Below are 26,068 nucleotides of genomic sequence, written 5' to 3' on the forward strand. Positions count from 1 at the left end.
GCCTGTTATTGCCTCGTGCTTGCTGGCTTTCTCTTGCTGTTATTTTACTTGTATTCTTTATCCTGACCTTGGCTTTTCCTATTGACTATTCTTTTGGACTTCGATTTGGCACTGCATTGCTCGACTGTTACCGAACCCTGGCTAGCTGACCTCCCTTGGTTGTTGTTTGTCTTGTCTGCATTTTGTGTGTCACATATATAGGAAGGGATCGTCTCCAAGTTGCCGCCTATTACGTAGGATAGGGCCTGGTAAGAGGTAGGGACAGTGGCGGGCTTCAGCTAAGGGCTCACTGTCTCTTGTACCCCTTTCTCCAGGGTTCACCAGCAGCTACTGGGGAATTGTCATCTAAGCTATTCCCTAACAGCTATCCTATAGGTCACTGATATGTGACTGGTCAGGGTCTGACACCTGGGACTCCCACAGATCTCCTGTTTGAAGAGACTGTGGCACTCTCAAGTGATGTGACCTCTTGCCTGTGCCAATGATGTAACTACCGGGGTAGCAGCTGCCACAGGGCCCGGGACATTAGGGGCCCGGCGACAGCTGCTACCGCTGCGTTTTTTTTTTTCTTAATAGACCGTTACTGGCTGGAGTTACTCCAGGGGATAACGGGCCTTATTTACTTACCGATCCTGGCAGGAGCCGCAACTGGTAAGTGACGCCACGGGCCCCCACAAACTCTACTATTATACTTAGGGGGTCTTTTCAACCTACTGATCTACAAGTGTCAGACCCCCACTGATCACATATTGGTAACCTACTGTATGCAAATTATAGGTCGCCAATATGTAAGTCCTAGATCATAGGAGAATAGGAGTCTGCACATTATTATATCAGGGCCTGGGCCCACCGCAGGTTCCTCCTGTATTCTTAAGGAGCAGTCTTCAATCCTGCACAATAATAATAATGACAGCGGTGTCATTGAGCTCCCTTGGTTGCACATAATGCTGAGTCCTATGAAAATAAAACAATACAGGGTTCATCTGCTGAATTTATCACACTCAATATGTCAGCAAGTACGGTGCCTATAAAAGGAAGAAACAGCATCCGGAAAACAGATGCTGCTTTATTGAATTATGTCAGCATGGCCCAAGAAAGTCCATTATCCACATATGCTACAGGGGTATAACTACAAGGAGATGAAGAGGTAGCAGACGTACCTGAGTCCTGGTGTCCTTGCTCCATAAACGCCTACAGCATTTTATATGGTACAGGGTAGGTAGAACCTCATCGAAAATATTAAAGGAACATTAAAGCTAAAACTTAGAGGCGTTCTCCAGGACTTACATATTGGTCTATCCTTAGGATATTACACCATTACACCCAGGACCCTGCTGATAAGCTGTTTGAAGAAATCTTGGTACTCACTAGCACAACTGCCTCTTTCTTCTGCCAATAACGTCATGTTCATCGGTCACATAGTACAACAGCAGCTAAGTCCCATTCAAGTGAATGAGGCTGAGCTGCAATACCAGGCACAGCCTCTATGATATGTATGTCACTGTGCTTGGTATTCAGTGAGGAGGCTGCAAACTTCACCTAAATATTGCACCCTGTTCAATCAGCTAATCTGGGGAAGTTTCTAGAACCATGTTCTGCCTTCATCAAATCATGGAGAAGAAGCGAAAGATAGAAAATGGGTGCCATACTGGGACAGCATACTAGGAATATCCCGGGACTGGTGGCTGGGATCATTGGTAGCACCAAGACTGTGGAGTCAGGAGTCCAAACTACGGACCCCAACTCCTCTATTTCTCTACAATTTGACTCTGACTCCTTCATAAAACACTGACTACCATCATTCCATTGGACATAACTAGGGGGGTCATGCACTAAATCATTGCCCAGGAATACCTATACCATTTATTAGAGAAAAGTACATATCAAACAATACAAAGAAAGTGCTCGAAAAATACACCTAATGCAACATAGTGCACGTGCACCCCTGGGGTAACGTTCACACTCCCATTACATGGAGTCTCCGTTACAAATATGGGACTCTCCAGTAAAGAAGAATTTGGGTAAAGGTGAACAAAAATAGAACCAAAACTGAGTTTGACAGAGACGGCCATCTGTACATATAAAACTTTTTACCATCAAATTAAACAGACTTCATTTTGAAGTTTTCTATTGGATTTACATTACAACCAGTGAACCATTCATAACTATACTATGTCCTTTATTGGATAGAAATTCATTATTACTTTGTGCTGGTTTATGAAGCAGGTTATCACTGCTGAGGGGCGAGCAGAGCCAGAGAGATACGTTCCCAGATGTGATAAATTCATTGAGCCTGTCCTACTTTTGCTAGCTCAGAGGATTAGGGGATAAAGGACTGCACTGGAACTTTGGCTATACATGCAATTCTTGGACAGGCGTAAGATGAGATGCCCTGGATTTACCTGAGCTAGAGAAGAATGAGCTAGGTATCTCATCCTGGAAGAGACACACGGAGCGCAGATAGGGAGTCAGCAGCACAATGGGGTCTTTGATCACTAATATAATACAGGATATGAGTTCTTCCCAAATCGGCTCAGGTTTCCTCTACTGAATTTCCTGCTGGTCAAATCGAGCGTGTTATTGGTTCGAGAGTATTCTGGTAATTAATTTGCTAATGCCTTACAAATCCAAAAATGCACAAATATCCCGAATGTCAGTATTTTACGGAAAGTCAACAAAGCGAGTGCCTGAGCCTGACTGCGAGAGCGACGGAAAATGCAAAGAATAGAAAAGTTGTTGGATAGGCAGTGGACTGGAAAACACAACTCTTGAGGATTTGGAGGAAGTGAGATTGTTTTCACCAGAGAAGATGAGGATTAAGTCCGATGTCATTATGTGATTGTGTTCTGCACATGTCTAAACCCGGCACACAAAACACTGAAAGGAAGCTTGTTAGTACAGGAAAGTCCAAGACGGTGGCAAGAAGGAATGTCCAGTCCTAAGGAGGAGAGGGACGTATGTGTAGTCTTAATGGAGAACAAACAAAAAACACAAACGTTGTACAGCCGCTGCCTCAGTTGAGAGCTTGTGTATAAAACCAGGCAGGGACTGTAAAACATACAGCTATCTGACAATGGACTCTCCAGCTACAGTTGTACGGACCCCGATGCGGCTTCTCTTAAAGGAGGGCGACCAAGGTAACTAAGGGTGATGGGTGGATTGGAGTGTTATAGGGTCCATTCACACAGAGTAAAGTGGCGCTGATTCTGGCACAATAACTCATGTAAGAATCAGCGTTGAAAAAAGGACTTCCATTGACTTCAATGGGTTCCATTTTCCGCGCGGAACACATTGATGTCAATGGGAGTCTTTTTTCAACGTGTTATCGTGTCAGAATCAGTGCCACTTTACTCCGTGTGAACGGACCCCAAAGGAAGTCTAGCAAACTTAAAGTTGTTTAGTTTGGAAAAGAGATAGGCTAAGGTCCCACAAGACGATCCACAACTCTAAAGCACTGCGGGGAAAACCGTGGCGGGAACGCATCGCTGTTCTTCCTGCAGCACTTTAAACAGAAAGTTCTCACAGTTTTCCTCCGCGGACTTTCTGTTACAATTATATCTATGGGGAGGCCGCCGCTGTTCCCATAGATATAATTGACGTGCAAAGTTTTCTAAAAGCCAGGCCGGTTTTGGAAATCACAGTATGTCCGCGCTGCGGTTTTTACCGAACAGTGGATATGGGATTCGCAAGAATCCCATCCACTTAGCAGTTGCTGTAAAACGCTGTGATTTTTCCTGGTACGTTTCCTCCATGGGCAAGTCACTTCATTCCTGACCTTAAGATGTGATACAGTTACACTAGGTTTACACTACCTTTCGGGTTTCTGTTCTTCAGTTCCGCTTGGGGATCCGAAAAACATACATCCTATCCTCTTAAAAAGAGGTTACCTGCGGGTAATGGGGTCCACCAGGTTTCCGCCCAAAATCGATGCATATTGTAAGCGGAAAGGGGGACAGAGTCTCCGTACAGTCAAACAACACTAGTGTGACCGTAGCCTTGCAATGCACAAATATATGAATGGACAGTACAGTGATCTTTCCAATTACATCTTTACACCTAGGCTTGTGACCATAACAAGGGGGAATCCTGTAAATCTAAATCTAGAAGAAAAAAGGTTTTACCATAGTCAAAGGCTGGGCTTCTTTACAGTAAGAGCAACGAGACTATAGAACGCACTGCCACATGATTTTCACAGATCAGAGACCAGGCATGGTCCAATCCTGTCCATGTTTCGGGATCGGGCTTGTCCATACAACTGTATGTGATCATACACGTCTTTTTGTGGATCCGTGATTGTGGATGACATACTGAGGCAATGCTGACATGTTTTTTTCTGGAATGTGGATCTGTTTTGCAGATGGAAAAAAAAAACAACAGTTGTGTGCATGTAAAGTTACAGAATGTGTTACCATGGATAAGCATTAACAATATTGTCAGATCTATAACTATAACATGATCACAATATTTTTCCAACACAAAAATTGAATTAAATAGAATATAAGAATTGGTAATCTTTTATTCACCTGGAATTAACATCACATTAAGGTAGAATATAACGTAAAATGATACTAATGGAAACGCGATTCATACTGCAAAAAACAAGCCCTCATAAAGCTACATTAATGGCAAAGCTGAGTATATTGGTCTTTAGAATGAAGAACAAAATGTGTTATCATGGGAAAATAGTAAAATATCTAAATCCACAATTAGGAAATTATATTAGACATAAAAATTCCCAAAAACAATTTTTGCTTTTTTTTTTATTAATTGTATTTCATTTTATTTTATTATTACCCCTATCCTTGCTAATTAGAGATGAGCAAGTACTATTCGAAACTCCCGTTTCGAATAGCACGCACCCATAGGAATGAATGGACGCAGCCAGCACGTAGACTTTGCCGGCGGCCGGCCGCTTAACCCCCTGCATGCCAGCTACGTCCATTCATTCCTATGGGTGCGTGCTATTCGAAACGGCCGTGTTGAATAGTACTCTCTCATCTCCATTGCTAATCATTGCAATGACTGTTTCTCTACACTTGATTATTTATGGTTTTCTGGTTATATTTTGAAAATTTTAATAAAACCTTTTGATGGAAAAAAAATCAATTGGAAAACTGAGAATTTTTTGGTCAGTCGTGCCCCAAAATATCACAAATTAAAACATTAGCTTGTCCCACATAAAACAAGCCCTCATAAAGTTGCATGGAAACTCAAACAGGTAATAGTTCTTAGAATGCAATATTGAATAAACAACAACAAAAAAAAGTCCTTAAGGCCCATAATAAGCCTTAGGCCGGGTTCAGACAGGGTTTTTTGGGCTGGATTTTGAAGCGGAATCCGTGTCAGAATCCAGCTCAAAAAAACTCCTCCCATTGAAATAATTTCCTTGTTCCCGCTCGTGGAAAAAGAGGCGGCATACCCTTTCCGAGGCTGATTCAGCTGCAGACGTCCACCTCGTGACACTCCCTCCCGACTAGACCCATTCATTTATGCCTAATCCGGAGCAGAATACCACGACTGATTGCCGGGGCACTGTATGCACTGCACCGTCATGCAGTCTCGGCTAGCCGTTTTTTGGACCGGATTCTGAGCCGGCCTCCACCCAAATCCGGTCCATAAAACCCCGTGTGAACCCAGCCTTAGGGGTTAACACGCTCGGTAAACAATTAATGGGACATTATTGTTAGTTTTCATTCCACAATGACTAGAATTTACTTACATAAAGCAGATGTGTAATTAATGAGAGTAATTAATAATTTACACTATAATGACACAATTGCAGGTACATTCGGAATTACGCATTCCAATTAATTGCCACCTAAATATGTCTACGCGTCTCTGTTAGGGAACGACTCTGACATCTCTCACCGGGGATGAAACGCTCCCTGCGGAGTCAGATAAGGATACATTTAACCCATCGTGGTCTGCGTCTACAAGAAATTGTGACTTTAACGTGCCTGTTTGTCAGGAAATTAATCCTGGTGAATTAATATATTCAATAAATCAAGACGGGCGCTAGAGATTTGTTCCGTGGATATTAAGATAGTATTTTAAGTCAGGACGGCTGGGGCTGAATAAAGCAATGTGAACGGCGTGTGTAAAATGTTAATCAGGCATTTTTTAGTATAAACCGCTATGATCTACAGGTATTTTCTGCCATGGGAGGAAATACATTTTCAGGCTGATAATTCGGGGAGATATATAGATTTGATTTTGGCTTTGGAATGAAAGTTCACAATAATCACAATATATTTATTGCTAGTATATTACCAGTAGTGACCCAGTTCTCGCCTGCTGTGAGATAAGCCTAAATCTGCCTAAGTCTAATCTAGGTGTAATACAATATATATCTACTACTGCAAATGTTTTTTGGCTGCACTTGATGCTGCGGTAATATCGCTCTGCACATATATACTATTTTTCTTTCTGTCCACAAGACTGTGGTGCTGGGAGTGGGAAGAAAGCTTAATAATAAAACACAGTTATGCAACTTTTTAATATACTTTGTGTGCTCTTTTGTTACGCCCGGAGGCTTTGCACAGTCCGAAGACTTCAAAACGTCTATTGTGTAGAGTCTAGACCAATATTTGCCAACCAGCGTCTCTACAGTGACTGGAAAACCCCAAATCCAAGCAAGCCGGATGTCCCAGATTTACAAATTGACACTGGCATAAACATGACGCATCCTTGGTGCAATGGTGTATATGTTATTTGGGCTAAAAGTTTTCAACTTGCTAGGCATGTGGGTGTGAATTCTTGGAAAAAAGGGGTGTGGTGTTAAAACCCCAAAATGCAACAATATTGTGAGTTAAGAAAAAGATGGTAAACTTAGGCCTGGTTCACATCTGCATTTGGGCCATTACATTACCCTATCCGTATGAAAAATGCAGAGAGAAAAGTCCTGCAAGCAGTACTGAGTGGAAACCACACAGATTCCATTATAGTCTATGGGGTCTGCCGGTTTCCTAAGGTAACCGCTTTTTTATGCAGATTACGTTTCCGTTTGGCGGGTCCCCAAGCAGACCAGGCCTTAGACTAGTGTGGGGAAGGTAGCTCGGTAGCAGCAGTGGGGCAGACCCAAACAACCAAAGACAGGGATACAAAATATGCAACAAGCAAGTTTATTTAGAAAAAAAACACAAGAAAATAAATAAACCTTGACTTCAGGCACAAAATAAGCAAAATAAAATACAGCCTTAACTTCAGGCAAAAACAAAACAAAATCCTGCTCGTCTGAGAACTAACTAAACAGAACTGCTAACCTAACTATACATGTGGTTTACTACCAGCCACACAAACAAAACAAGCACAACATCTCACTGGACTCCGGGTTACAGGACAGACTCAGACGCCTCCTCTCACTCCATCAATCTGCAATAGAGAGCAGAATCTGCAGCCTTTTCTGTCCCAGTAATGAGCCAAGGACTCACACCTAGAGCTAAGGCCTACTCCAGATCTGCCCTGGACCACACATATGTCAGAAACCTAGAGTAGATGTAGCGAGATTCCAGCACTCTGCCTGTCACTTTCTCACACTAGAAAGACACATCAGATCTATCATCCTGCATTAGTCACTGTGATAAACCTTGCAACAGTTCAGACTGTCCAACTGTTAGTAAATCTGGGACTTTGTCTACACTGATACATTGTAGCAAACTATTAGAACAAGATAGAATCATGCTGCAGCTGGTGTATTTAGCTCACAGAGGATTGCTTAGACTACATGTGAACAATAAAGTTCCTGTTCAAAAGCACAAGCATATCCCCTTAAGAATACAACCTATTTTGATCTTCAGAAAGTTTTTTTCATTACCTGGTCGCTTTTGCGACCAGTTTTTATGCCGATGTAGCTTTATGAAGGCTTCGGTTTTTGAGGAAAAGTTTTATTTTTAATAGCATTTTGGGAAAGTCATAATGTATTGAAAGATTTTTATATATTTTTTTGCATGGAAATTGGAAAAAACGTATTTTTATGGCATCTACTGTGCAGCATAAGCACCATGTTAACGTAATTCTTCAGGTCAGCTTGCATACAGCAATACCATCATTTTTTAATTGTTATCGACAAAGCTGCAGAAGGACTTGTTTTTTGCTGGATGAGTTAACATATTTATTGGGATTACATGCAGATATATGTGACTTTTGACTGTGTTTTATTCTATTTTTTGGGGAGAATGATAGCTAAAAAAATATAGCAAAAATTTTTTAGCTTGCTGCTTTTTTCCAAAACACTGCATTTTTTCCCCACAGTGCTGGGATGAGATTTCGTAAAATACGGATAGCACACTGACCCATTCCTTTCTATGGGCCCATACACACGACCATGATTTTAATAGTCCTGTGTGCGGGCAGACAGTCCAGGCTTCATCTGATAGGACAGGTCCTATTCCTTTCCTATTTTGTGGCCTGTGCTTCCATGGCTCCTATTCCTTTAATGAAAGGAGCCACGGAAGGACGGCCATGCACAGGCGGCATACAGGGACATCCCCAATGTGTAGCCCATGTTTTTAATTCACTGTAGGCCAGTTGCAGCACAATTGTCTGCAACTGGTCTTAAGCTGAGGCCCCACGTTGCATAAATGCAACTTTTTAAAATAGATTTTACTACGTTTTTTTGAACCAAAGCCTAGAATGACTTGAGCAGAAGACAGAAGTACAAGAACTTTCTATATATTATTCACTCCTTCTGTGGTTTTTGCAAAAAAAAAATGCTGCAAAATCTGCAACAAAAAAACTGTTTTTCTGCAACATAGGGCTATTTTCGATTAAGATATTTTTAAACATTTTATTTAAACATTTTTTTTATATTGCAATTAGTTCTTATTAATCAGTCATCATATTATACATTTACAGAACTCCTATATTTCAGCGTGTTACACCTGTCAGCATAACCAGGGCCGGCGTCAGCGCACAGCATAATTGGGCAAGTGCCGGGGCCCACAGAGCCTCTGGGGGCCCCCCGGCACTTGCCGACCCCAGCACTTGCCTGTCCCGATTTCAGCTCATCGGCATCCGTCGGACACCGATGAGCTGAATACATAGGCGATTAAAGCAGGAGCTGTCACAGCTCAGCTCCTGCTTTAACGCTGCGGTCCGGCTTCTGCATTTGTAGGCGCGATGTGATGACATCACATCGGGCCTACAACTATGTGAGTGGAGTGAGAGCAGAGAGAGCGTCGGGGGAGCATAGGAAGGTGAGTGTAAGTGTTTGTTTGTGTTAAACATTAAGGTGGAACATAATGTAGGGGGCCCATAAAACTGAAATGAAGGGGGGGGGGGAGAACGGCATGACACTGGAGAAGATGAAGGGGGGGAGAGAACGGCATGACACTGGGAAAGATGAAGGGGGGGAGAACAGCATGACACTGGGGCAGATGAAGGGGGGGAGAATGGCATGAAACTGGGGACAGAGATGGAGGGGGGGATATGAAACTGGGGGAAGAGGAAGGGTGTATATGAAACTGAGGGAGAGATGGAGGGGGGGCATATAATTTACGGGTGACTGTAGGAGGATTATACTGTGTGGGAGCACATGAAAAATGAATGAGAATGGGTGGAGTCAACATGAAGTGGGCGGAACTAAATTTGCCGCACATTTTGTCTCTCTTTCTATTCTTCAAAAGTTGGGAGGTATGGCGTAGGTGACGCTGTGCTCCTGTGTGACGTCACTCGTTTTGTCCACCCGCAGTGGCGCGCAGTGTCCTGACTCCCGCCTCCTCCACAAGGGGGCCCACTGAGGCATTGTCGTCCAAGGGCCCATAAAAACCTGGAGCCAGCCCTGAGCATAACATTCCCTCTGTGTAACCAACCCGATTGGCCCTATCATCTGAGGAGGATAAATGTCTGAGATAAGTTATCTCCATTGCAGCAGGAGGTCAGCTATTAGAACTAACACCCTCCGCTGATTCTGTGAGCACAGCCCCTGTACACCCACCATCACCATGATATACTATGATGGCATGGTGTACTAACAGGCCCCCTCCTAATACTTTACAAATAGTGAGGATCTGAGATACAAAGTACATTAGAAAGTTGCAAGTCACAAATTTTTGTTTTTACAATGTAAAATCATGTGCATTCATATATGGATCTGACACAATAATGGAGATTTATGTAAAATTTACGTAACCCTCCATTATTGTGTCAGATCCATATATGAATGAACATCATTGTGTTAGGCTATGCTCTTAGACCATGTTCACCCTATGCAACCTCAACTGAGTTTCAAGAGGATCCATCATCAGATCTGAAAAGCCCAGTGCCATGCATGATCTGATCAGTGCTGTCACCCTGAGCATTTTCGTGTTTTGTTTATTCAAATCTGTTTGGCTATTCCAAAGTTATAAGACCTTTTAGATTAATGTAAATTAGGGTATACAAGCCAAGTGGGTAGTAACACTGTGATTTCTCTGTGTACTGTATGCCATGCACTTCTAATTCCCACTTTGTATCAGAAGGGAAAGGGTTTATATCTTTGGAATAGCTGAACAGATTTTGATAAAACACCAAAATGCTCTGAGTGACGGCGCCCATCAGATGTTGGATGTCATTGGGCTTTTCAGACCTGGTGGCAGGATCTCCTTAACACCTAGATTCGGCATAGGCAGGGGCGAATGCACAATGCTAATGAACAATGGATGGTATAGTTGCTGAGGCAATGGCTAACCGATTAATATCAGCATTCTTCTTTATCCATTTCATGAAGAGGTTTTTTATTTTATTGTAGAGACTTCTTTTTTTTGCATTCACCCACGTCATGAATGTAATCGTATCACAGTACAGTGTGTGAAGTGAACATGTGTACAGGGCCATATGACTGGTACCACGAGTCAGCCGCCCTTCCACCTGTCTGGCTCACATTGGGTTATGTAGGGGCACTTCCCTGATTTTCTGTGTTTATTATTATGATTTGGCTCATGCCAAAATTTCTATTCAACCCCAAGGTCAAGAGCGGCTTAAAAATAAAAACGATAACAGGAAAATACCTGAATGGTGACAGATCCTTGAAATGCCTTTCATTATAAACAGCCAATTTTCCAAGGATCAACCATTGTCATGGAAACCTGGTCTGTTTCATATGAATAAAGACATTTTTGTCTCTTTGCTTTCAGAAAAATAAAAAATTTGATTCCCTTACGTTTGTTGTAAGAGATTTATAGGAGACGGATATTACTGTGCGCTATTTCTCTGGAGAAAGCCATGTTACATACAGTCGCACTGATCAAATTGTATTCTTCTAGAGACATGAAAATACCTGCCATTGTTTGTCCCACAATTGTCATAGTGCCCCCTGGTGTTCTTATGTTTCCCTCTCAGAACTTCCACCGCTAGTGGTCTCATCTCGTCTAGCACAGGGTTAAGAAACTTTCAGCGCTCCAGCTATTGTAAAACTACAACTCCCAGCATGCATACTAGCTCGACTGTTCCTGGAATTCCCATGGAAGTGAATGGAGCATGATGGGAGTTGTAGTTTCACAGCAGCTGGAGAGCTGAAGGCTTCTGACCCCTGATCTAGCGGATAAAACAACCATATGAGTCAGATATCAACAACAATGAGAAACTAAAACATTTTGGCCTACAGCAATCTCATGAAAAAACAGAGTGCTGGATGCCGTGTGGAGTCCCTAAAGAGGTAACCTCCCCTGGGCCTCCGCCTATTATACCTGAAGGAACCTTAGTGCGCATTCACACGGAGGAAAATGGTGAGGAATTTGGCGCTGAATTTCAGCGCTGACAAAAAAAAGCCTCCCATTGACTTGCGCTGAAATTCAGCGCCAAATTCAGCGCAATTTTCCTCCATGTGAATGGACCCTTAGAGTCACTTTAACTTCAATATAACTTTGGCTATGCTTGCCTTAGAGATCTGGAAATTGGATAGATAGGTTCCTAACAGTGTTCTACACTATGTTTTATAGATAGGTTACTAGGAGCCCTGACAGTATTCTACACTATGTTTTATAGATAGATTCCTAGGAGCCCTGACAGTGTTATACACTATGTTTTATAGATAGGTTACTAGGAGCCCTGACAGTGTTCTACACTATGTTTTATAGATAGGTTCCTAGGAGCCCTGACAGTGCCATACACTATGTTTTATAGATAGGTTCCTAGGAGCCCTGACAGTGTTCTACAGTATGTTTTATAGATAGGTTCCTAGGAGCCCTGACAGTGCTCTACACTATGTTTTATAGATAGGTTCCTAGGAGCCCTGACAGTGCCATACACTATGTTTTATAGATAGGTTCCTAGGAGTCCTGACAGTGTTCTACACTGTTTTATAGATAAGTTCCTAGGAGCCCTGACAGTGTTCTACAGTATGTTTTATAGATAGGTTCCTAGGAGCCCTGACAGTGTTCTACAGTATGTTTTATAGATAGGTTCCTAGGAGCCCTGACAGTGCTCTACACTATGTTTTATAGATAGGTTCCTAGGAGCCCTGACAGTGCTCTACACTATGTTTTATAGATAGGTTCCTAGGAGCCCTGACAGTGCTCTACACTATGTTTTATAGATAGGTTCCTAGGAGTCCTGACAGTGTTCTACACTATGTTTTATAGATAGATTCCTAGGAGCCCTGACAGTGTTCTACACTATGTTTTATAGATAGTTTCCTAGTAGCCCTGACAGTATTCTACACTATGTTTTATAGATAGGTTCCTAGGAGCCCTGACAGTGTTATACACTATGTTTTATAGATAGTTTCCTAGTAGCCCTGACAGTATTCTACACCATGTTTTATAGATAGGTTCCTAGGAGCCCTGACAGTGTTCTACACTATGTTTTATAGATAGATTCCTAGGAGCCCTGACAGTGTTCTACACTATGTTTTATAGATAGGTTCCTAGGAGCCCTGACAGTGTTATACACTATGTTTTATAGATAGTTTCCTAGTAGCCCTGACAGTATTCTACACTATGCTTTATAGATAGGTTCCTAGGAGCCCTGACAGTGTTCTACAGTATGTTTTATAGATAGGTTCCTAGGAGCCCTGACAGTGCTCTACACTATGTTTTATAGATAGGTTCCTAGGAGTCCTGACAGTGTTCTACACTATGTTTTATAGATAGGTTCCTAGGAGCCCTGACAGTGTTCTACACTATGTTTTATAGATAGGTTCCTAGGAGCCCTGACAGTATTCTACACTATGTTTTATAGATAGGTTCCTAGGAGCCCTGACAGTGTTCTACAGTATGTTTTATAGATAGGTTCCTAGGAGCCCTGACAGTGCTCTACACTATGTTTTATAGATAGGTTCCTAGGAGCCCTGACAGTGTTCTACACTATGTTTTATAGATAGGTTCCTAGGAGCCCTGACAGTGTTCTACACTATGTTTTATAGATAGGTTCCTAGGAGCCCTGACAGTGCTCTACACTATGTTTTATAGATAGGTTCCTAGGAGCCCTGACAGTATTCTACATTATGTTTTACAAATAGGTTCCTAGGAGCCCTAATGTTAGTGTTTGTATATCAGCACTTCAGGTCTGTTTGGGGGCCTGAAAAAGATGGAAACCTTATCTGCATCTATACAGACAATTGTTATTTTATTAATTGCCAAAATAATTCCCTCAAAAGAAATAGGACTTTACTTCAGAATTTGCGGTCTTTGTATACCGCACGGACATACAGTTGTAGTGTAATTGTGGATAAAAAAAATAAATTAAAAAAAGTCATGTGCATGAGGCCTTATGTTGTAGCCAGTATTAGGAAAAGGCTAAAGCCCAGGATGTAGTTGCCAATATTCTCAAATCACTGGTCCATTTCTCATTTTCAGCCACTACGAGAAGGCGCGTAGTCCATACTTTGATATATCTCATCCATGCGACAGGGCTGAGGGCCAGATCCTTCTTTATCATCAGGGCACAGTTTTGTCTCTCCTGCCCATCATCCTCTAACCTGGAGGCGCAGACTGACGGGTGATAAAGTGAATGCTTATTACCAAGCGGCCATAACCCAGACTGGGACTGACAGCTTAACCTTTTCCTGTCCTGATGCCTATACAGTTTGATAAATGATGCCCTTTCCTCATGTGTAATGAGAGGAGTAGGAGAAGAAGAAGAAACCTCTCCATCTGTGAACTCCCCATCTTCTCCCCTCACATGAGCAATGTTTGATTTCTCCACTCCAGTCCCTGAGGAGATGAGTAATGACGGCCAGCGGCCTGTAGAGGGCGCCCGCCAGCATCCTCTCCCTGCAGCACATATAATCCAGTGCACACTCAGAGCTGCTTTACAGACGCACAGATTTAAGCAAATATTTCACTCCTCAAGTGTTTCTGTCCATTTCAGATTAGAGATTAATGAGCTAGCAGGAGGTGATCTGGGCCAGCCTGTCCCTGCAGTCATTATGTGTGCAGCAAGATTGATGCCTCATTAAACCTCTTCCAGGGATCTCCAGGCTTCTTCTCACCTGCTTGTGAGGTTTCCTTGCTATCTGCTCCTGCTAGTGGATGAGGACTGAGCAGAAAGCATGCAGTCAGCCACAGCCTCAGTACTGGATCTCTCAAGGACTGTCCTGGTCACAGAGGAGAAGAATAACTTGTATAACAGCACAGGTAAGGCTCATGTGTCTGTCTCATGCCTATGCATATGTATACAGTACCATAGGGTAGCCCACACTCAAGCCCTGGTATATAGCATACATAGTAGAGGAGTATACAGGTGACAGTAATGACCTGATTTTTTTTGTATCCAATTCCAGATGATCCGAAAATCTTAAAATTGTTGCAAAAAAAATTGTAGAATTGTTTTGTTTTGCATATTTGGATGTGTTGCTTGCTCTAGATAAGCCCGTGTTCACACTACTACAGTAGGTTATGCCATTATAGGGGGTCTCCTATAGATTACTTTATGATGGGCCACGTCATTTACGGTGGTCGTCCAGGTGTCTGCTAAAATCAGCGATTGATAGGTGACGAGAAAAATGAGTTTCCCTTTAAGTTGTGCTCGGCGTGACACCAGGTGACCTGCAGGTTGAGCTGGGGTGATACAAGATGGACATCCCCTTTAATTGTTGTAATTAGGACATGTATTTGGTGATTTGACAACTTATGTTTGGGCCCAATACTATGGAGGTGGTCAATATTGAACATAGGAAATGTCAGAAATGTCTATCAAGTACAGCTGTTATGTATCATACGTGTCATATGTCTACACAATACAGTCATTACATGTCTTATATCTATTAAGCACAGCCATTACTTGTCATACATGTTATACGTCTATGAAGTACAGTCATTACGTGTCCACATATCAAATCTATCAAGTACAGCCATTACTTGTCATACAGTACATGTCATATGTGTGTCATGTACATCTGTCACTTACACATGTGATGTCTATGATGTACAGTCATTACTCGTTATGTCCTCTATCTATCTATCTATCTATCTATCTATCTATCTATCTATCTATCTATCTATCTATCTAGTACAGCCATTACTTGTCATACATGTCATATGTCTGTCATATAAAGCTATTACTTGTCATACATGTCTATGATATGGCATATAATACTTGACATATGGAAACATAACTGCTGTTGGTGCCAGAATGTATTAAATATTGTTTTATGTCCAAAATTTTTCACAATTTTTTTTTCTGGACGCAAATTTGTATTTTTGGCTCTTTTTCTATTTGATCCCCATGTCCTGTGTCTATTGAGTACTGCCATTGTGTGTCATACATGACACATGTCTATGAAGTACAATTTACCAATTTTTTTGGTATGAAAATTCATGTTTCGCTCTTTCATACTTGACCCATTGGTTGTTTGCTTCCATTAGAGGATCGTATGAGAATTGTTGGGCAATCCTTTCAGTTACTAGCTTCCTATCATGATTTAGTGTAGTGTTTTTCACAATTTTTTAATGTCTAGGTGGTGTCACATTGGTGTAATCCCTTCGTAACAGCCTTTGTATGTACTGGAGGTGTTAGTAATATAATTAGCCCCTAAGCTTTTAATGCCGCGTCGGTCTCACCGTTACTTGGGAGGTTACAGCCTAGAACAGTCCAGGAATCCCCATTCTTCAGAGTAATTAAATCCTCTTTTTTCTGTAGAAAATAGTCGAGCAGTCCCAGAAGTCTACACTCCAGAAGCCTTGTTAGGGAAGAGTTTGTCTCAGAAACCGGGAAAGCGATCTGTGTCCCCTGTGGGCTTGATATGATCTGTTTCATGGGCCGTTCTGACAGCTCAGTTCCAGTCTTTTAAATAACAATACAATGAGGACAAGTAACAGATACGCCGCAACAGTAATTACGCCGTGCTCGAAAGGGCCGGGGTTAATCTGCGTCTCTATGATTTGTATTGAACAATTTGGACCGGTCGTTTAATCTGGATGAATAATCTGGATGTCTGTGGCGCGAAGTGTGGAATTACTAAATTAACCTAGTGTCTGTCTCATGGATACGTATTCATGGAAATAACCTACAGCATACATATCTAGCGTTAGACAGACACTGACATGTAATAATAATAATACATTTTATTGATATAGCGCCACATATTCCGCAGCAGAATAGGTAGATAAACAAGAACCTTAGGCCCAGTTCACATCTGCGTTCCTTATTCCATATGAGGAGTCCGCTTGGGGACCCCCCCAGAACGGAAACCTATATGCATTAAAAAGCGGTTACCTGGGAAACCACACGGACCCTATAGACTATAATGGTTTGTGTGGTTTCTGCTCGGTGGCCACATGAATCATGCGGAGAGAAAAGTATAGCAAGCAGCACTCTTCTCTCTACGTGTTTTGTGCAGAAACCACATGGACCCCGGTCTGTGTGGTTTCTTAGCTAACCGCTTTGTAATGCATATAGGTTTCCGTTCGAGGGGTCCCCAAGCGTACTCCCCAAATGGAATAAGGAGCGCAGATGTGAACTGGGCCTTAGTTATCTTCTTGCATTCATAGAGGATCAGTTGCCTCTTCTGACATGTCTTTTTTACTAAATATTTCCCATGAAATAAGAATTCTGGGGCATCGTTTCTTGTTAGTGTATATTCACATGATGGAATTTGGTGCTGATTTTGAGCGCCCTGCCCACCTTGCTGCGGATTCTGTGTCTGATTCAACTGCAGATGAAAGACACCCCAGGAGCCAGAGGGTCGGTCAGAGAATGAAGAGGAATCTCAAATTCTTCTTCCACCATGTGAACCCAGCCCTAGGCTAAGGCCCCAAATTGTGGGAAAGCTGTTTTTTGTGTTTCAGATTTTGCTTCAATTTTTTTGAGCCAAAACCAAGAGTGGACTGAGCAGAAGAGAGAAGTATAAGAGCTTCCCATAGATTTTCCATTCCTTTTGTAACAATTTCTGGGTTTGACTCAGAAAACTGCAGCAAAATCTGCAACCCAAAAAGCAGCTTTTCAGCAACGTGGGGCCTAAGGGCCGGTTCACATTAGTGCTTGCCTCCCGTCTAGAAGGAGTCTGCAGGAGGACCCCCCCGAACGGAATACCAGCGCAACTGCAAGCGCTGGACCGTTAAACACACGGACCATTATATGCTATGGGGTCCGTGTGCTTAACTGTCCAGCGCTTGCAGTTGCGCTGGTATTCCGTTCGGGGGGGGGTCCTCCTGCGGACTCCTTCCAAATAGGAGGCAAGCGCTAATGTGAACCGGCCCTAACTCTGCTTTGTGATGTTCTTCTATTATTACTCCTTGTAATTCATTAATAAATAGACAGCACGTTCTAGCACTATGCAAGCCACGGTGCAGAGACACACCCTTTTGACAAGGGTAATTGAAACACCCAGTTGTGAACTCGTTCTTAAATTTCCAGGAGGAGCAACACAGCACAGAACTCATTTTATAGGAAATGCTACAATGGTGTCTTGTCCTCTTAAAAATCCTATCTCTGAATTGTCCACCTCTAGTTTCACATCCTCTATCTTTTAGATGCATGGTAAAAATCTGTGACATCATCGAACAGGCAGGTCATGGGGTAAAAATCGAAAAACTCCTCCTCCTCGGTTTCATATGGTCTCTTTTGTGGCATTGTCTCCCTATAGTAGGTGTGGACAGTATTTCTGTTCCAAGAGCCACATTGTTAGATGTTTCCACATTCAAGGTTCACAATTAAACTTAAAGGCATAGTTGCCAATAAAATTCTGGGTAACTTTAGCCCCTCCTACAACCGAACTGGGAGCGCCACTTTCACTCCTAGGAACGACCGCAAACCAAACACTTTAAGGGTTAATTATACCCCAAACCCTGACCCTTGGTAGGCTGTGCCCCTTCCTGCCTATTTCCTGGGAGTATTGGCAAATATGCTTGAAGTGATATTCCTACCCGAGACATATTAATAGTGTAGGCCATAAATATGTGATGAGAGGGTGTTCCATTTTTTCAAGAATGGCGATATCCCGCTCCCCATTTGGAATTGAGATGATAACTTCTAGGCATGGCCATCTGCATTATAGTTTATGAGATTTATACTTTCAGCCAAATGTTTCACTTTCCCCATAAACTCCATAGTGAGAACCCTATTTATGCTCAGCCACCTCATACTACTGATTGGAGAGGAAACCTAAAAATGGGCACACCAGAAAAGATTGGGTAAGGGGGTACAGGCCTTGTTATATGCCATTTTTTAACGTCCTCTACTCTGGACATCAGTTTTCTCTGACATTCTAGTCATGTTCTAGATGGGACAATATGGACAGGTCTCTCCTAAAACACCAGACCATCAGTAAGTAATATACAGTACATATATAAGTGGCGTCTATAGTGTCGGAGAACAGGCCTTCGAGTGTTTTTGGTTTTATTGATGAGAGGATATGAACCTACAAGATGTCATGGGTGGGTAGAAAGTCCATTATTGTACCACAGCAGAATCACCATGTTGATTACAAGACGTCATTTACAAGACTGAACCTGGGGCTGAGGTGGATTCTGGCCTAAAATTAGCTCCAAATTCCCTTATTTTCAATGTGAGGCAGTGATGGACGCTTCTTTTTGTAGGACGCTGAAAAACATAAGTGTCCTCTCAATCTTTCTGTCGATTCTGCGGCTGATCTAAGTGGGGTAGGCCTCCATTAGGCCGTATGGGTGTCCGACTGAGCCCCTTCATAAATCAGCCATGACTGACAGCAATTGGGGCCTTTATTAAGATTGGAATATGAAACGCCAGTCTTAATAAAACTACCCCATTGTGTCTGAGGATAATCAGAGCGCAAAACCATTAGAGTGGCTTATCACCGCAGAGTGCACAGGCCTAAAATTTGGGGATGGATTTGAGGTGGAAGACTGAACAGTCATAAGTGATTACTACCTATCCACTATATAGGTGATAACAGCTAGATCGGTGTGGGTCTGACTATGGGACACCCATCCTGTATCCCTTCATTATAATGGGAGTCCCAACATTATTACAGAATTGTAAATATTGTATAATTGTAATTTTATAGGATTTTGGTCACTGGATTTGTCATGAATTACCCGATATTCACACGACGGTGCGATGGATGTTTTTTAATAGCTGTCACATGGCCGCATTAATTTCACAGTTAGTTAACCCAACCGCATCACCCTGTCATAGCTTAGTGTAATGTTTTGTAACTCCTTGTAATAATTTACACATTACATTAACTTCTACTAAGACAACAAGTGACCAAAGAAAATGGCTTTACATACTTTTTAAGTTCCGTAAAGCGTGCAAAGTTTCGGACCTTTTGTACTGTGAAAAAGTTTTAGGCAATGTTATTAGTTTATTCATGTAAATTAACAAACTATATATAAAAAAAAAATCTAAATCCTATCAATATTTGCCCTTCAGAGGAGGATTCCTGAAAGTGATGATATGGCCCCCCTGATCTCAACATCATCCAGTCTGTCTTGGATTATTTAAGGAGACAGAAGGATTGGACAAGCCTACATCCACAGAAGAGCTGGGCTTAGTTCTCCAAGATGGCGGGAAAAACCTCCCTGCCCAATTCTGCAAAAATCTGTCTGCAAGTGCCAAGAAGAACTGATAAAGGGCAAATGTCACACCAAATATTGATGGGATTTACATTCCTCTTTGCTTCATTCACATCATTTCATTTCATTCACTTTTTCCCCCAGCGCTATATATCAGTCTGCACCACTCCTCCTGCTCTATAACATGCCGCCTGCAGATCAGACTCTACTTCCATCATGGCAGGTTCCCTTTCAGTTGCCTTTAGAGCATGTGCAGCTTTATGTAGAGATTTTAGTGCTGAAGATGGCAATGGAAAGATATTACTCAGTAGGGAATGGGGTTTTAAAGCCATTCACAATATAATATTAAGAACTGGAGAGCACTTGGTTTATTGACTTTAATAGAGAGAGAACAGCGCAATATAATATGCATTAGAACTGCTGTACTGGGAATAGGCTTTCCATAGAAGACGCTTCATGAACATGGGGCATAGTGAACATTTCAGCATTATGACTAGAGGGTGTCACAGACCTGGGTTGGTGACTAGGGGGGGCCACAGTCTGTTGGTCACTTAGTACACTTGTATCACATCTATAGTAGTTCGCTGTCTTAGAACATTTTTTTTTAGAATTGCTTCAAAGAGGTAAGCTTCAACACACTTGTTATCTCTTGATAATTCAGGCTCAGTTAGTATCAGTCGGGCCCTTTAAGACAACTGACATAGGAAACTTAATAAATTCCCCCTATAGTATCAGAATTGGTACACGATGTTGGGGAGCTACAGGCTTGGTACACCAAATTCAATTTTAGCATCATTTAATAGTCGCTTCTGCATTGATTCCAGTGCAGTTGGAATTTTTTCTCTAGCCCCCACTATTCCTGGGTAATCAATGCAGACAGTTTTGGTGTCTGATAGGCTGTTTAGGCTCTGCACTGTCAGGTGAGCAGTGTGATCCCTCCTGACAGTACAGAGCCTAAATACTATATGATTTAATAGCACATATTTCTTGGGGTCAGTCGGGGCTAGAGGAAAAATTCCAACTGTGCTGGAATCAGTAGAGACTATGAAATGATGCAAAGAGCTGGACTTGGCGGAGGTGGTAAAAGGTCCTCTTTAAGTACACATGAACTAAAACAAAGAGGGCGATATCCAGGATTTTACCTTTGGCACAACCCACCTCAGCCATCACTTATTTCTTATTTCCGTGTTGTCACTTTACTGCCAGTTTCTACTTTAGTTTTGTGTAGATCGATTGCTGCTGGCACCAGACCAGAGGAAATAGTGTGAAACGAGTTAAGCCTGACAATAAACTGGGCGCATGAAATAGCTGCGGCGCCGGGTGGCCTTATGATGTCTGTTAAATTTTTTACCAGCAGAAGATGCTTTTGTCACTCTCATGCTTGAGGTTTTAATCTAATATTCATTAAGCGCCGCTGTCTTATCATATCAGGCTATTTATGCCGATATTATGTTATCTCAGAAATATTCATTGTCGGAGTTAGGTCAGCGAGGGAATGAGTTGGTGAGACATTACATTGGTAATTTTATTATGCTAAAATTGACCTTTTTAGGTGGCGTGCATGAACGGTTTTATTCCAATTTATTGCTTCAGTTATGGCTTCTTCTTGGGATCAAACTCAAGGATGCTGTAATAAAATCTGGAAACTCCTCTGTCAGCATTTAAAGGGTTAGCAGAGTCACTTACCATTGAATTGCTGTTAATCGGTCGTGAAATTGTTTTGTGGTTCCTGTCTCCTCTTCGACTACCAGTCTGTACTTTGCCATTCTGTTATTTCCTTCTTACATGTTGTTTTTTTTTTGCGTCCACATGCCATTCTTTCTTGGATAGTAAAGTCACCCCATGTGAATCTTAAAGGGAGTCCAGGATGTCCAAAATACCCCCCAAACCAATAATAGTCCAGTGTAGGGGCCTTTAGAGAAGCAAAAACAAACCTTAGTGGCCACTAAGCAGTGAAGCCATCTTTTTCAGCAAATCAGCCTGCAAGTGCACTGAGGCCTGGTTCACATCTGTGTCAGTAATCTTTTCGGGGAGTCCGCCTGGGGACCTACCCCCCCAAACGGACTACCGAACGCAATGTCAAGTGGTGTGCAGTGAAAGCACATGGACCCCATAAACTATAAAGGGGTCTGTGTGCTTTCAGTGCAGTTTCTGCACAAATCATGCAGTCACGAAAGTAGATTGTGAAGTACTTTTCTGTCCGCATGTTCCATTCGGAGAGCACATGGACCCCATTATAGTCTATGGGGTCCGTGTGCTTTCACTGCACACCGCTTACCAATGCGTTCAGTAGTCCATTCGGGGGGTCCCCATGTGGACTCCCCAATCGGATTACCAATACAGATGTGATCCAGGCCTGAGGGCAGACCCAATTTACCAGATTTGCCTACAGACAGCTGTGACAGAGGCAGAGGCTGCAATTACCATTCACAGCTAAAAGGTACACTCCGAGCACACGTAACTGTAGGCAAATCTGGTAAATTAGACCCCACCCCCAGTGCACTCGTAGGCTGATTTGCATATCCATAAAAAGAATATAATCTCCACATTGCATTATCAATATGTGGACCCTGAGGTATATTTCTGCTCTATTAAAAGTCCCTACATAGTATTATTATTGGTTTGGGAGACTTTTTAGACTCCCTTTACCTATACTTTTTGACTGACTGAAGATTTTCTAGAGTTTATGGTCATCATTTGTTGTAACTATTATGCAGCAAAACATAGAACCCTACAAACCAAAATGGATGTCCGGTATCCATTGTGTGACAAATTTGACGATGACATGGGGGCTTGGTAGGCTAGTGAACTGACAGTCAGCCCCCTTGATCATGTTACCAACATGCCAGGAGGTCCCGTCGCTGCATCCTGTGTCACAAACGTCAAGGCTTCCAGAACCTCCAAGCTTCTGGGACCAGATGACAATCGGCAAAATTGGGCCATTTAGAAAATTTTGAAAATTACAGTATGTTAGTGATTTTTTATTTTTTATTTTACGCCTGCATGTGTCAAGACAACCCCTTTAACTAAATTTAAAAGAACACCTCAAACAAAAATGATACTATATGTTATGTAGGGCCTGAAGGGCTGGTGTATAACGCAAGGATTCTTACTAGGCATAACACAGTGTTGAGTTTAGCAAACACAGATACTGAGTAACTTGATGGATAAACCTTGGCGGTATAAATAGTATACTATATGATAATGCAGTTAGTGATTAACTGCGGTGAGAAGAGGGCACTCCAGCCGACAGAACATTAAATAAGTCCTAGAAGAAACCGCGGCTCAGCTGATTGAAGAAAACCATCTAGAAAACGTGTTTATGCAGTTGGAGGAGACGCCATAGTATCCATGATTAGTTAAAAGCCTTAAATAATTTATATTTGTCAAGGCCGGCTAGAAAAAAATCTAAGTCTACTCGAAGAACTCTTCTGTAGGATGGATAATTGTAACATTTATCAGTTCCCAACATTGCTTTCATTTGCTTAGTCATGTCTTGTTTTGAATGTTGGTGATGTATCTTGTGTGACAGGCGTGCTCGCTTTTAACTCCTACATGAACAGGAAGGACGAGAACAGATCATACTGTGTAATAAGAATGAAAACAACATTTACCCAGCCTGCCCCTCGAAACCTTAAAGAGAATCTGTCTCCAGATTTGGGAACACTAAGCCTCTACCATGTTCTTATGTATTGTTGTTTTAGGGTCTCAAACTTGTCTACGTCAAGTTTGTCTACCCCAGGGTTCGCTAAGTGACCCCAGGGTTCACTAACTTTAATATTTACAAAGAGTTGAGTCTGGTGCCCATCTTGCTAATGTAGCAGAGGACAGTAGACTTCGCTTCTGTGGCCATGCACCTCATATCAAGCGTATGCTCATGTGATTCCATCTGGGGTAACTTAGCGGGGGTCTGAGTGGTCAGTGAGGGGGTTAACTGCTCATACCCCCATTGACTGGGAGAATGGAGGACTTCTGTTCCACTTTCTGAATGGAACAGTGGTCATGTGATGGTCAGGCATTGCACCATTCCACCATTCAACAGGAGAAGCCAAAGTACCACACTTGGCCATCTCCAACATATCGATTGAGATGAGGACGCTCAATACCTCGCCACCACATTACAACCATTCCATTCAGAAAGTGGGACCAAAATCCTCCATTCTCCCAATCAATAGGGGTACAAGTAGTTAACCTCCTCACTGAGGTATGCTACTTTCTATCAGGTTCTTTCTAGATGATAGAGCCAAACACCAGACTGGCAATGGTACCAAGATGACAAGGAGACAGACAGTAACTGGTCAGGATCAGGAGGCTTTATGGTCCTCAGCTGTGTCATGTGACCATCAATAAGACTTGACACAAGTCAGTCTTAATTCATTCCTATGAAAACCTCAATGTGAGTGTCATAGGAAAAATGAGAAGAAACGGATATCCTATCTACACATGAGAAGCTTGTTGCTGATCACATGACACAGCTGAGGACCAGAAGGTATCAGATAACCCACAAATGCAGCCACCGGTAAGAAGATCACCTTCATTACATTTTATATACCATATATACTCAAGTATAAGCCAAATTTTTCAGCACAGTTTTTGTGCTGAAAAAGCCCCCCTCAGCTTATACTCGAGTCAGAAAAAAGAAATTTGCTGACTCGAGTATAAAATGACTGTGAAACACATACACATTAGGTATCCCTGTGTCTGACAGTGCCCGGTCTACTGAATATAGGGGATCTGCAGTCCTCCTGTTCCATCGGGAAGGGGTTAATAGGAGCACTGCAGATCCCCTATATTCAGCCAGGCTGAATTCCAAGTGGGGGAAAAAAAAAAACAGTCCTCAAGCTCAGGGAAGGGGCAGACAGACAACCAAAACACCCCCTCCCCTTTCCCAGCATCTACTGCACCCAAAAACTCCGACCATTTTAATTTTTGAAATTTACCAGTAGCTGCTGCATCCCCCCCCCAGGCTTATACTCGAGCCAATAAGTTTTCCCAGTTTTTTGTGGCAAAATTAGGGGACTCGGCTTATACTCGGGTATATACGGTAGTCTACCTTTCAAACAGGCAAGATGTGATATGTGTCCAGCAGTAGATGTTTCCATGGACTTATTAGGGGTTACCTAAATATATGGGGTACATAATATACCCACATGACCCTTATATTATTGTTACCAAGGAAACTTTTAAGATATAGCATTGGGTAAGACAGTATTGAGCCATATCTTGGGAGGATTGACATTAGTGGTGATGGGTACTGATGTATTTCAGGCATTTACTACCGCTACATGTCTACTATGTAGCATGTGTTTAGACAGGTCACCTTCTCGCCATCCTGTGTGTGGCCTCTAATTGTCCTATAACCAGTTGCAACAAAACAGGGAGCAGATGTCACCTCGGTACGTGTGCACGTCTATGGGCCGTCAGCTGCTGCAGACTTGTTGGATTTCATTATTGACACAGTCAGCTCGAGCAGACAGAGGGATTGCTCTGGGCAATAAAGTCATTAGTCAAATCCCTTTTCCGATTTCACAGAGTTTGTGGGTTTCCAAGGAGTAATTGCAAGAATTAGTGGGAATCGTTTCACTTCTACCAAACTTGCCAAGCATGGCTACGAGAACTCTGATGAGATGCAATTACTCCCCGCAGGAAGTGACATTATGTCATTGTGTCACCAGAGACTACAAGCAATTGTACGCTTTATCGTAACAAGAAAGAGAACATAAGATTAAATTGAATGTGGGAGATATTCTCGGAGGTTTCCTACTGGTTACCTTGATATATAGAATTAATTTGCATAATCCTGCATATAATTCAAGATATAGTTACAATACCTGCAAATGGAACAGATCTATATAGATGAGTTTGTCATTAGACACAACCTCATTTACCTAGTATATTATAGGCTCATTGGCCCTGGTGCAAACATTCAGCTTGGCCCCCCTATGCAACGTCTTCTCACATCTGTCAGCCACGTCCCATCTGTACAGTTTAGCAGCATCTACATTTCTCTTTCCTTTTCTATCTGAGCCCAGACCGCCATGAAAACTAGTTCACAATAAATCTGTGCACACAAGCTTCCCATCCCCTGTCAGTGCCCTCTACTCGCTAAGCGTGTACCCTTTTGTCCCACATATTCTCTCATTGACTGTATGTTGCTG

The 26,068-nt window shown here is 42.3% G+C and overlaps 1 protein-coding gene across 1 annotated transcript in view; it reads left to right on the plus strand.

Moving 5' to 3' along the window:
- Window positions 1–14,209: 14,209 nt before the first annotated feature.
- The window catches only part of SUSD3 (sushi domain containing 3), a 52,974-nt gene continuing 41,115 nt past the window's right edge, over window positions 14,210–26,068 (plus strand). Inside the window, exon 1 of the mRNA XM_075287158.1 lies at window positions 14,210–14,552. Coding sequence (XP_075143259.1) covers window positions 14,468–14,552 — 85 coding nt within the window. The 5' untranslated portion in view covers window positions 14,210–14,467. The remainder of the gene's footprint in view (window positions 14,553–26,068) is intronic.

Source organism: Leptodactylus fuscus, chromosome 9 (genome assembly GCF_031893055.1).
Source record: "Leptodactylus fuscus isolate aLepFus1 chromosome 9, aLepFus1.hap2, whole genome shotgun sequence".
In the NCBI taxonomy this organism is placed as follows: Eukaryota; Metazoa; Chordata; class Amphibia; order Anura; family Leptodactylidae; genus Leptodactylus; species Leptodactylus fuscus.